This window comes from Ochotona princeps, chromosome 7 (genome assembly GCF_030435755.1).
Source record: "Ochotona princeps isolate mOchPri1 chromosome 7, mOchPri1.hap1, whole genome shotgun sequence".
Classification (NCBI taxonomy): Eukaryota; Metazoa; Chordata; class Mammalia; order Lagomorpha; family Ochotonidae; genus Ochotona; species Ochotona princeps.
This window is the reverse complement of record NC_080838.1, coordinates 71,270,419-71,284,417: the sequence shown is the minus strand read 5'-3', so window position 1 is coordinate 71,284,417 and position 13,999 is coordinate 71,270,419. Positions and strand designations below refer to the sequence as shown.

Genomic DNA, 13,999 nt, shown 5'->3' with positions numbered 1-13,999 from the left:
CACTGTATAGTATCGTAAGTTTTTCTGCATTTAAGTTTTTGTCACTTTTTCCCCAATGATAGTGAACTTTGCTATTACATATCACTTCCTTGTGTCACTTCAAACTGCTAGGGCCTCAAAATTGTCTTTCAGTGATTTTTGTTGTAATAATAACACACAACCAAGATAAGATATAGTTAAAAGCATCAGAAACATACAGTTTTTAGAAGTAAATTCTAAAGAATATAGGAGTAATGTTTAGCTTCTTTACTCATCAAGATTACATAAATTAAAACCAGCATGAGGTACAACTATTCAATTGATAGAATGGCTAAAATCAAGATGACTGGAAAAACTCCAAATGCTGATTAGAATGTAGAAATATGAAGACTCACATGTAGTGATAATGGAAGTAAAAATTATCTCAAATAGTAGAAGAAAGCTATTTAGCAGTTCATGAAATTATTACATGTCGATCTGTCATACAACCCATCAATTTCATACTGATGTTTTATCCAAAAAAATCTTCCAAACTTATTGAAGAAAAATAGTTTAACATCTTTATTCCTGATACCCCCAGACTAAAATAAGAGTACCATTCACTAGAAAATGCATAACATATATAATAATATAAATCATAATATAATGATATAAATATTCATAATAATATAAATCATTCTTACCACAAATCTAAATTGATGTGTGTCCTGTGCAGGGATTATATTATACTACACAGGCGTATAAGTATTAGAATGAATAGCAGATTTGTGGGTTTAATTTTGTTTTTCTTTTCTACATGACAGAAAGAGACATACAGGAAGTTTCACACAAGAGTTCCCATCCACAAATCCAGTCCTGAAATGCTTAACTCAGTCAAGGTCTCGCATGTAGGTCGCAGGAATCCAATTGCTTAAATCATCCCTGTTACCTGCAAGACTCTGTATTAGGGGGAAATCACAGTGAAGAACCAAAGTCAGACACTGAATCCAGCTCTTTAATGTGGGACACAGTCACCAACCATTAGGCTAGATATCTGACTCAAGTGTGTAGGCTTACTTTTTCTTCTTAAATGTTAATTTATTCACATGAGATAAAGAGAGTCACCTCTCCTCCCCAGGTTCACTCCTCCAATTTCAACAATAACAGGATATTGCACATTGCACTTGCAGTCTTCTCAAAGAATGCAAAGAAGCATATAACTTCATCTTTTAGAAAGATGTGATGAGATGCATTCATCATAATTCATCTTCCACAGTTCACATGTTTATTTTTCCTACTAAGAACCATTTCTTCTCAGTCTCACAAATTAATAAAATTTGCTGTTATTTCCAATGAGTTAATATTCACTAATCAATCATTAGCATCTGTAATGATCATTGAAATTTCCTGTAATTTTTTAAATTCATCTTAACCTGTGTTAAGCTTTGCTTCCGTTTTCTCACAATCATTAACCCTCTTTGCTTTTTCACTGAAGACCCATCTCTCAATTTCCTAAATATTCCAAGAACTCTTGCTTGTATTGTTTTCCTTCTAGACCACCTCATTCTTATATTTAAAGACATTTCTGCTTATTAGCAGTTGTCTTAATAAAGTATAGATATAATCAAAATAATGTACTAAATATCAAAGCATGATGCATGACATTGAACTAATGCAGAACTTCATGTATTATTAGTGTTTCCTGTCTGTATTTCTAATCTACTAGACTTAACTCTTCTTCGCCACTCTCCAACTGTAGGTGAGAGCGCCATTGCCTTTCCATTCTCGTATTTTTGGTGCACTGCTTTTATCTTCCCTTCTACATCTCCCTCTGATCCAATGACTTAAAAGTTACCCAACACCCATCATGCCCAATTATTTCTCAGTTGTGATGAGGAAAAAGGGATTCTTAGAGTTGTAAATTTGAGTTAAGCCATTCAGAAGTGAATGGTAACTTCAGTAAATAAGTAGTGCTTTCAAATTTAGATCGGAGATCAGTGTTCCTCCAGCTTAACAATGTGAGACACACAGAGGGAGAGAACTATCCATAATCACTCTCTAAATGTTCATAACTACCAGGACTGGAAGGCAGAGCCTGATCACATATCAGGAGCTCAGGGGCTGGAGCCATCTCTGCTGCCACCCAAGGTCTGCCATAGAATCCACAAGCAGGAGCCAGTCTCACATGGGATGCAGGCATCTTCACTGCTTGGCTAGCTCTCCTCCCCAAAGTCTTTATTGTTTTCAAGAAGTATTAAATCTTTAAATTATTTTGTGTTTGTTTGTTTTGAAAATCAGAACTAGTTGGAAAGAGAGAGAATGATTTTCTGTCCACTGGTTCACTGCTCAAATAGTTGCCAAAAGCCAATATTTGGTCAGGCTGAAGCTGGAGCTTCTTCCAGGTTTCCTAAACAGGTGATTAGGGCCCAAGCACTTGCACTGTTTTCCACCGTTCTCCTAGCAAGGAACTGGAGTGGAAGCGGAGCAGCCATGTCTCAAACAGATGTGCACATGGGATGCCAATGTTGCAATCAGAGACTTTACTCACGCATCACAAGGGCAGTTCCAGACATTAATTCACCTTCTCCTCCCCGCCTCCCTTGCACTCTTCTCCTACCTCCCCTTCCCCTTTTCCCTTCTCCTCTTCATCTCATTCCCATTTCCCTTCCCTCCCAGAATTTTTGTAAGAATGACTAGGGATGATTTTTAACTTCTGCCTAGATGTCAGGCTTGCAGCTTTAGGAATGCTAATACACCTGTTACACTTAAATTCAGGTTACCTGCCTGCCCATTCACAAGCCATTTTATTTAGATACTAATTCACTTTATACAAAGTATTCCTAACTGCCACACCTTTATAAGTTGGATTTATTGCAATTGATTACTTATTAGATTTGGAAACCTCTGGAAAAAATTAAGAATACAAATGCTCAAGAAATAGTATATCACATAAACTTGCATATGACTAATGGTATTTTTAATGTTAAACAAAATTTCATGGATTTGGGAGATAATTTTTCTTCATATACTAGTACTTAGAGTATAATTAAGATATCTTCAGGAAAAATAAATTCTGGCACAGTCAATTAGTTCCTGGCAGAGGTGGCTACCCAAAGCTGCCCTAACAGGGAACACAGATAATCACTCTGTGGAGTAACAGTCTCATTTCCTGTTATCATGTCCTAATTCGTACTGAGCGGAAGGACTCTTGGGGTTAGTGACACAAATGGACAGAACAACAACAATTTCTAATCATCATGACTTCCTAGAATTCCAATATCTTTTAGGTATTTTAAACCGCAGAATTACCGTATCAGGGAGGAACAAGGTTTAAATAGTGCTGCAATAATTCCTTTCAAGTCTCCATCTGCCTGGACGTCTTGTCTTCAACTTGAGAAACAAGGTAATCTTTTTATCAATCCTTTTTGTTAGTATTATAATTAAATTTTAGAACATCATAATATTCTTCAAAAGAAAAAAGTTAAGACAGTGATGCCACAGTATCTTCGGGCATTTTAAGAAATCATTTTCTAGTATAAGCTACAATTTTACTATCTTTGGGGTGTTGGTGGACGGAACAGACACATGAAGTTGTTTATTACACTGCTCTATCTTATGAATAAGTGCCAAGGAACATCCATTAGGATGAGTTTTTTGAAAATATAGGGCACTGTGAATTTGATATATGGCCTCTTAAATCAGTTTCTTTGTCTGGTATTCAGGCACCAAAATTCAGAAGAGATCTACCACACTCCCTGGAGAGACTAGGTGCTTGATAAACCTCATGATTTTGTAGGTTTCTCATTTTCCAACATTGTAACCGTGTTCTTCACATTCCCAAATGTCTGTGATGGCTAGAACTGAGCTGATCCAAAGCCAGGATCCAGCAGCTTCCACATGGGTACACAGGCCCAAGGACTTGAGCTGTCCTGTGCTGCTTTCATTTTGCTTTCCCAAGCGACAAGCTGTGACCTGGATTGGAAGGGGAGCAACCAGGATCACAACTGGTGCTCAAGAGGGATGCTGCCAACAGTTAGAAGATTAGCTTGCTATATCACAGTGTTCTTTAAAAAATAATTAAATAGCCTAAGTATTTCACAGAATATTTCTAAAATGAGCATGAATGTATACATATAATTTTATAATAAGCGCATATATCTTACGTTTTTGATAGAATGAAAAATTCATAGCAAATTTAGGCAATGTAAATAATCTGGCAATACCTATGCATACATGCACATTTTCAAGATTTGTATGTATAAGCCATTGACAAACTGGAGTGCAAATCTCCTTTAGTAAGAACTAATTAATTCAATACTTGTAGGATATAAAAATAAAATATTATCATATCAAAAATGCTTTGGAATAACTTTAATTTTTCCAGTTCTTTGTGTAACTATTGGAAATGCTAAATAGATCCTTTGGTCCACCTGATTTACAAATTAACACATGATTACATCATACAGAATGAATGAACATAATATGTTATCGATCATGTATTGACTATAATAATACCTAATTAATGAAGAAAAACATAATTTAGAGGCAACAAAAATATTAACCGACTTGCTTCAGACCTATTTTACAGAACTCAGTAAACATGAAGTTCTTCATCTTTGCCTGCCTCCTGGCTGTTGCTCTTGCAAAGCCTGTAAGTATGACGGGACTTTTGGTAAGACCTGTTCTTATCCTCAGTACGAATGATAAATCTTGTGATCAGATGATGGTGAGGTTGGCAACAAGGAAAGAGATTAAGCATGCAAGCTTTCAAGCCATAGTCGAAGACTACACAAGGCCCATCACACATGATGTGAATGCAGACACATTTTATGAAAATGTTGTAGGAATGGAAATTTCTCAGCAACAGTTATCAATTTAGATTTGCCAGGAAATTATTTTCAAGCTACTGAAATACTTGAAATTTCAATAAGGCTACAGATTTTTTTTAAAAAGGAAATTTTGAAACCATTCATCAAACAGATGACAGTTTTACCATTATTTATTGCGGTAGTTCAAAATCCAGAATCACAGGAAATGAGTACACTTGGCAAATCGCTTGATAAATAACCTATGCAAAACAATCTTCTAACTTCTCAAACATCATATTTTTAATAACTATTGTGATGTGCAAATGTAAGTCATTCATTTCCTCCAAGGTAAATCATAGGTTTATATCCTAATCTGACAACCAACAGTTTGCATCTTTCTCCCATACTCACTATCTCACTAATCACAAATCTGCCCTTTCCTTACGGTTGGCAGAGTTCATTATTTCCTTAATACCTCTGTCTTGCATAGATTTTGACAAGGTTTTGTATTGGGAAAATCTGCAGTCAATTCAAGTCGCAGGGATAGTAAGATTTGTAGTTAGGTAGATAGAAAAAAATCGTACTTTCAGATGCCAAATTTACATCAAATTGATCTCTTCTCCTTAAGACATCTTAGTCTCCACCACTTCCTTCTCTCTACTTAGTGATTTTCCTCAGTCTTTCTGTAACGTAGAACAGTTATTTAACCAACTAAAACTACAGCGGCTTCACTCGCAAGTGATAGATTATGGAGACAAGGCTCTGATTTCACTCAGTTTAGAGGGAACATAAGCACTAACTTGAGTGTGACGACATCTATTCTCAACAAGAAAAAGTGGACATTAACTAAATCTTCAACTTTTTGCTGTTTTTCGGAAGCATTTGCACAATGCTTTTAAATATAACAGTTAACATAAACTAAATAAAGTATAACACTTAATCATTTTAATATCCATACAGTGTAACTATGCAGATGTCACATTACATTTTAAGCTGTAACGTGATTAGTATATAAAAATTGAAAACCCAACCGCCTCCTAAAAGTAGAGAAAATATTAAGCTATAACCAAAATTTGTAAGATGGTTTACTTAAAAATGAACTTAATTTAACAAAGCTCTCAAAAGCAGGTGTGTAAAGTTTCCTTGTCAGCAAGACTAAGCAAGCACAAAAAAATACTATTTAGTATTTTAAACAAGTCATAAAAATTAAATTTGCATTTTCTTTTTTTTCTTGTAGAATATGGAGCAATATTTTTCCAGTGAGGTAAGAACCTCTAGCTGAAAGATAAAAGCCTTTTAGCCCATATACACACAATATGCCCTCAACTAAGCAATTCTTTTAGAGGGAGAGGGAAAAAGAGGGAAAAAAGAGACAAAAGCCTTGCTACAAGTCTGCAGTAAGAACCATGCTCATCTGGATTCCTGTTTTTTTCCAGTTTATCAATATATACACATAATATGTGTTATTATATATTTATATATATAGTGTTTTTCATGTTACAAATCTATAGGCTCAGGGATTTTTTCCCTTGCACCTTCCCAAACTGTATAGTCCTTCAACAACAGCCTCAAGTCCATTATCTTCTATGTAAGTGTATCATCACATTGTAGTTATAGACAATGGTAGAAAATCAACCACCCTATTATCAAAATATGTTTAACAGTTTCGTTGAATCCATATTAGCTGCTGATTTCCAAACAACTTTGTGGACATGGTTCACAGCAGATGCCAAAAGATATCTTCAGTGTCAACTAATATTTCCTTATTTGCCTACTGTATATTTGTGTCATCTCTTAATAACTGAAGAAATAAATTCAGAAAAAAAGGAAAATGGAACTTCTGCAGAGGAAATAGAAAGTCTTTCCTTTCTGCTTCTTGATTAATATTTAGAAAATTTCTTGTTACCATTATTCATAACCCAAACAGTACAGGGTGAGTTTGTTCTCTGAATTATGAAAACAGGGAGTTAAATTTTGCTCAGCTTTGCCATGAACTCAACAAAAAATCAAATGTGTGATGTGCCCAGAGAAGACAGACATAAAACTTATGCTCGATGGCTAGTATGAATACAACTAAGCAAAATAAGTGATTTTTTTTTCTCTTTCCCAAGGAAACTCTTGCCAACTCCCAAGAAGTAAGTTCAAGCTTAGTGCATGAAATGTATTTTGTTTTTTTTTTTTCATTTAATGAAGGTTGTGAAATAAATGTATTTATTTTTTAGCAATTTAAGCAAGCCAAGAATGTGGTCGAGTTTCCCACTGAGGTAAAATTTAATTGTTTTAATTTATCTTCCATTGATGAGATATTAAATATCCTTTCCCACCAAAATAAGTCATTTTTTCTCACTCTCCCAATTATGATTATTCTACCTATTCTTGTGAAAATGATGAACTGTCCATTGATTTATTAAAATTTTATGGACTAATATTAAGGAGCCCCAGAATGGATTTGTTAGCTGTGTGTCATTTATACTATTAAAGCAGAGAATTTTGAAATAATTTTTCTTAATGATCTGTCACCTTTACAATTTCGTCCTAACTCTATCTATTCTGCATTTCAATTGCTGGTTTCTTTATTATTAATTTATACCAAAAATGTTTCAGTTCAGTAACTGACATATGCCTTTTTTCCCCCCTTAGGAGAACATTTGCACCACATCCTGTGAGGTATATGTGAATTTCACACTTACAGCATGATATAAAACAGTTGTGCTTTGAGCCAAAATAGAATTAATCTAAATTTGTAAAATGTATTTATAGTCCATCATATTTAAAATCAAGGGTACTTCCAAAGAATGAGACCAAGATTGTTTTCTAATTTGAATCTACAAATGATCCAGCTAAAAAAAACCACACTAAGGACTAGCATGTGTATTCCCAAATTCCCTTAGGATTAGAGGAAACCCCAATTCATTTGCCCATTTTAAAAATTACTTTTCTACTTAGACTAAACCTTTTTTTCTTGAAATTGACTCATTTAAGTCAAAATATTTAAAATAGTAGCATTACATTGTTATCTTGAAAATGCCAGTTTGTGTTGTGGCATTTTGTTAATCAAATTCACATTATTGTAAGTGATGATGAGTTACATGAAATGTTTTCCATTAATTTGTGTCTTTTATTCATTCATTCATTCATTCATCAAACTTGTACTGATGAATGTAGTAAGCAGAGCCCCTCCCTCCTGATCCTCAAAGTCTACTTTTCGCTGGTGACTTGCTCACTAGCAAAAGGGAAATTTCAATACAATTCCTCAACATTTTATATTGAAAAGGAAACTATTCTTTTTAAAGAGTTATTTATTTTTTACTGGAAAGGCAGATAAACAGAAAGGAGGAAAGACAGAGAGGAAGTTCTTCTATCCACTGATTCACTCCCCAAGTGTCTGCAGCTGCCGGAGCTGAGCTAATCCAATCCAAAGTCAGGAACCAGGAGCCTCTTCTGGTCTCCCACACAGGAGCAGGGTCCCAAATCTTTGGGCCATCCTTGACTGCTTTCCCAGGCCACAAGCAGGAAGCTGGATGGAAAGCAGGGCCACCAGGCTTAGAAAAGGCTCCCATATGGGATTCCAGCACATGCAAAGTGAGGACTTTAGCTACTAGGCTATGGCACCGGGTCCAGAAAACTATTCTTATGCTTCTCTTTTTGGAGGTGAGATTCTCCCATTATGTTCAGGAGCACATACTTCATATACAATAATTTATGTATTTTGTGTGACAAAAATGAGTCTAATTATTTTTCTTCTTTACATGAGGAACCCATAAAGAGTACCAGGAAAATGGTGAGACATTCTTATTTTATTGAACAATTTTTGATTCATATTTCCAACATGTAACAATATCATATCAGTGGTACCTGGGAATATTTATGTATTTCCTCTTTTAGTAAACTGGAAAGATATTTCTATGTATTTTAATTTCTCCATTCACACTTTGATAGTATATCACTAAATCAGTTTATATTCTCTTGGGACACTTGAAATCAATGATAGGATGATTTTTTTTATCTTTTTCAGTTTTTTTCAAAGATGACTTATAAAGAGAAGCCAAGAATGTTTTTCTTTCAATACTTTAGCTTATCATACTACTAAAATTAAACCCATTTGGAGTAACTTTTAACATTAAATAATGCTGGCAATCTGTAGTCGCCAGATTTTGATTATTCATTAATTTTTGAGGAATCTCCCAGACACTCATCTAGTGATGTGAAAGATACTTGCTTTTATTTTTCTAAGAACTCTACTTTATTTGATTCATTTAAAAGAATTACATAGAGAGTATGTGTGTGTGAAGATAGAGAGAGAGAGAATCTTCCATGTGCTGGTTCACTCCCCCAGTGGCTGGGCCATACAGAAGCAGATGCCGGGAGCTTCTTTTGAGTCTCCCACATAGCTGTAAGGACCCAAGCACTTATGCCATCCTTGGCCACTTTCCCAGGTGCATTTGCAATGAGCTGGAGCAGAAGTGGAGTACCCATTAGGGATGCCAATGCTACGGGCAATGGCTCAATTCACTATGCCACAGTTTAAGCCACAAGAAACGTTCTATAACATCAGAAAAACGTGTGTAATAAGAATAGCAGATATCAATAATTAAACTGCAAATGAATTTGTTATCCAAACTTGATGTAATGGTGGGGACACTGAAGTTGACTTCCTGATTGGTGCTCTTCAGCAGTGTATGTCAGATATCTGAGTCAAGACAAACCACCTGTCATCTCAAGCACTGGCCCCTTGTTTTCATATCTTTCCCTGCAAAACTTCTCAATATTGCTTGGCTCAATGGCAATCAAGGAATTGTCCCCCATCCCTAGCAACAACTACATTATCTGAGTGTTCTGATGCACTTTGAAATTTGACAATTTCTTGTAGAAGGAAGAAAGTGTGAAATTACCTAAGTAGGTATTTAGGTCGCTGGTACATGAAACACTTACTGTGGTACAAATATGCAAGCATCCAGCATGACAAGAACAAGTGTATTATATTAAAAAAAAATCAAAAGCACTGTGATGGTAGCCCTGGGCCTTAGTGCTTGGACATGGCCTGAAGTCATGCTAGTCGACTCAGCAAACCTGTCTTACCATCTCTCAGTATTCAGTGGCACTGGAAAATAATCCTTCTGTTATTTTCCTTCTCTGGAGAGAGAATGACTTACTTTGCATCATATTTCACCAGGCCTGTGTTGTTTTGTGTCATTTGTTAACCTTCTACTGGAATGTCAAATTACATGAAGAATTAAAGAAAATTTAGAGTTTTATGCTACTGTTTTGGAATACACGATGCCTCTAAGATGAATATTTAGATTTATTTAGTTTATTAAATTCCCAATAAGTAATGAAATTTCAAATAGTAATGGCTTGGGCCATGAATATACACTTACTCACACGTAGTGTTCTAAAACTAAATCACACAAACCATGTTAATTTTTCTTTCCTAAGGTAAATGCCGAAGTTACCAAAGAGGTAAGTAGCTTTTTTAATTAAGATGGATTCCAGGTAACTTATATTATTTTTCTTTTTGTGTGTTTTTATAGCAAGCATTTTGTTTTCCTTACCACAGAATCTATTCCCTTTTGGCAAATTTCTTGCACAAATATAGTTTTCAGTAAACCATCAAATTATGACTGTTTCTTCTTTGACACGGTTACACAATTCATTGTAATTGCAGTTAAGATACAAACCACACAATTTGGAGGAAATAATATTTCTTTTATCTTTAATTCTCCTAATTTCCAGCTAGAATCTTGTCAAATACATGTAGATTTATATTCTATGAAAGCTTTGTATTGAGCAATTATGCAACTGATTTGGAAAAGATACAAGCCTCAAGAAGTTTGTTCCAGAATCAATGAGCTGTGTTAGACACCAGCTGAACCCTGTCACTCATTACACTTCCCTGTGACAATAGCACCATAAACAGATTTCTCAGGAGTAAAGATTCCCACTCAACACTCTACAGACTTCGGATGTTTGCTCTGTGTAAAGGAAAAGAGCAAATATTTGGGAATCTGAAAACTTAAGAGTTAACTTTCCAGCTCTACACAGCATTGCAAGCCATGGCTTTCTCAACTTAAAGTGAAGAGAGCCATGTTAATACTGTACACATATGATAGATTACAGATACTTAACTTTGTTTAAAAAATGCTACACACTAGACAGATGCATCTAAAATACATTTATTTTATTTTTTACTTTTTAAAATACACTTATTTTAAAAACAAATAGCATTTTTGATTACTTGAAAGTGGAACACCCTAAATAAATCTTGTCTTTAGAAAATTCTAATTAGTAGTCTCACTTTATACTGCATTCAACAAGAATGTGGATTCAACTAACAATTGTCCAAGATACACTCTCTCTATGAAATGAAAATTCTCCTAAGATGTCACTGTCATTTCATACTTAACCTCTACCAGAATTTTTATATAATCAGATCAAAGACTTTGAAAAACTGTTCACTGCCTTACCTGTTTTAACAGTCATTCTGCTACACAGAAAGTAATGAGAAGAGAGATTAAGAAGCTGCTCACACACATGGAAAAGGAATGAAAAGCTAAATCATGTTTTCTTTCACATATATTTTTATAAATTGTTTTCACTGACTGACTAATTTGTAAACATATTGCTTAAATTCTGTCATTGACTACAAACATAGGCATAATTATAGGTAACTTTATGTGACAAGTTTGTCCTTTTACTGAATCGCTTTGTAACTTTTGTAAAGGTTCTAAATAATCTAGAATCGAAATTACCTAAGGATATGAATGATTTCTAAAGGATCTACATGATTTAGTTAAGCCCACATCTGCTTTGGCCTATTGGAGAACACAAAATATTGGACTAAATTTGATAATCTTTCCTCCAGATGAAATACAATGAATTTTATCGGAAGCTGGACTTCCTCCAATATCTCCAGGCTCTTTACCAATATCCGATGGTTATGAACCCATGGACTCAAACTGCATTGAGGACCCTTATTCCCAACATGGTGAGTTCGCTGCCCTAAGGGATTGCTGAGCATAGGATAAAAACATTGAAAATAACCAGAGACAACATTTCTTTAAAAAAAAAAAAAGAACTATTAAAAAACTATTAAGAAAGTGGAACAGTTGTGAATAAAATCTCAATTTCCAAGAATTAAATCCCAAATATGGAAAGAATATATAGAAAGAAATGGCAAGAACAGCACCTGTGACAACTAATTTATTTAAACTCAGCTACTAGGTCCTAAGTATTTGCTCAGTCATCCCCTTGTTTCATCCTTCAATGTTTTCATTTAGGAGTGCTAGAAATCAGTATTTCCATTAACGGAACAATCATAATGTATTTGTTCAAGCTCTAAGTAACCTTTCCCATTTTGTTTCATAAAATAATTTTCTCAATGATAATTTGTCAAATATAAGACATAAATAACAAAAATACTCATTAAATTTTTTACCAGATCATAAAATTTAGGTTTTTTTTTTTCCTTTTTAAACAGGACAGAGAACAACTCTCCAACAGTGAGGTAAACCATGTTTCTACTAAGGCAATTCTCTTGTAACCTGATGTCACTTTAGCGTCACTTTGTAAGGCAACAAACCTAGACAAATAGGATCTTGGGGAGCTGGGGCTGTCACCTTGTAAGAAAAATTGGAGGACAGAGCAAAAACGTGTATATTCAAGGATTTGAAAAACAGGTTTGTTTTATGAGACGCTACCAAAATTGAATGTGATCTCTCTTTTTTTTAAGTTAACTACTAATATTGCTATCATCTCAGGAGACACAGTGTGCATTTGACACTCCGGCAGCAGGACTCTGGCTTATCCAGAGCCTCACAAAATACCCCTGTGCAAATGTCCTCCAGTGTGTGGCATGTGATAACAACATCCTCAAGACCTCCCAGCACACAAGCTGCTTATATTCTCAATTATTTAGTTAGAAATGACTGAAAGCCCACTAAAGAAAGAAAAGTGAAAAAGACATCAACGTTTTTCAATAAGTAATTGAAATGCATTTTGTTTTTCAGGAATTCGTCCTTTTTCCTCAGAGAGTAAGTCAGAAACACATTTGTGTATTTAGCATATTATTTTTCATTTTATTACTCCTTCTATATTTGAAACAAATGTTATTTATTTTGTAGCAATACGAGCAGGAAATGGATGTGGTCATGCAAACCAGTGAGGTAAAACTTATTGATCTTTCAATTGATCAGTTACATTTTAAAGGGTTTTTTTTTTCAATAAATCTCACATCTGTCTTGGTTTTAGGATAAAATGAGAGCACTTTGGCTTGAATATTGTAGACATTTCTGAAGCAGTATTTGGTTCTCAAAGCAGTCAGTCTTAGAAACTCTTTCTTGGAGATTAGTAAACAGACGAGAAAATAGACCCAGGAGGCCTCCTCGGGGGGGCAATAATTAGCCTGAAACCACCAGAAGGGACAGGTTAGGAAGCTTATAGATGCCTGAGAAGCTTTCTTTATAACCTGAGAAATGGGCAAATGAATCGTCTCCTCTCAAAGAATTTATGGTGACATAATGTGGGGGCGAGAGTAACAAACAAGGTCAACCTCATGAAGACGTCCTGCCTGTGTTCAGCAAAGGGGCGGCAGGTGTCTGGACAGCTGTCTCCCTTGACCTCCAGGTAGACAGGGAATTTTACATGGGACACAAGGGAGATGATGTGGAGCCCAGCTTTGCTGCTCACAGTCTCTGAAAGGGCAGAATTCAGCTGACTTGCTAGTAGGGAATCCCTCGAATTAGTTGTTTGGGCTTTTATTTTCTCTTTGGTTTCGTTCTTGTAAACTTCTATGTTTGCTCCCCTTACCTGTTCTAAGACATTTTTTACACAACATATTTCTTGAAGCTACTCATTTCTAACTGACTAATCAGAAATATTGTGTGCACGTAACAAAACTCTCATGGTTAATCATACCCCTATTTTTAAAATAAACATAAAAATAAGCTGACTTGAACTAGTTGATACCTAAATTTATTTTATGAATCCACTTATTCACTTAATATCTTGAAGGTTCAGCAATGATTTTTTTTAAAGCATTGCAAGGAAGTTATGCAGTAGTTTAGTGCCTGAGGCCACCACCTGCAACACCAGCATCCAATATGAGTGACAGTTTGAAACCTTGCTGTTCCACTTCCAATACAGCTCCCTAACAATGGCCTGTGAAAAATAGTGGAGGGTAGCCCAAAGTGTTTGGTCCCATGCCCTTCCCCCAGGAGACCTGCCTGGAACTCCTG

General features: G+C 35.1%; 1 protein-coding gene across 1 annotated transcript in view; it reads left to right on the top strand.

Annotated features, from left to right (window-relative positions):
• Positions 1-4,558: 4,558 nt before the first annotated feature.
• LOC101519317 (alpha-S2-casein-like) overlaps positions 4,559-13,999 on the top strand; it is a 17,185-nt gene continuing 7,744 nt past the window's right edge. Inside the window, exons 1-9 of the mRNA XM_058666649.1 lie at positions 4,559-4,609; positions 6,004-6,030; positions 6,878-6,916; positions 7,407-7,433; positions 8,521-8,547; positions 10,203-10,226; positions 11,629-11,751; positions 12,244-12,270; positions 12,887-12,928. Of these exons, the coding sequence (XP_058522632.1) occupies positions 4,559-4,609; positions 6,004-6,030; positions 6,878-6,916; positions 7,407-7,433; positions 8,521-8,547; positions 10,203-10,226; positions 11,629-11,751; positions 12,244-12,270; positions 12,887-12,928 (387 nt within the window). The remainder of the gene's footprint in view (positions 4,610-6,003; positions 6,031-6,877; positions 6,917-7,406; positions 7,434-8,520; positions 8,548-10,202; positions 10,227-11,628; positions 11,752-12,243; positions 12,271-12,886; positions 12,929-13,999) is intronic.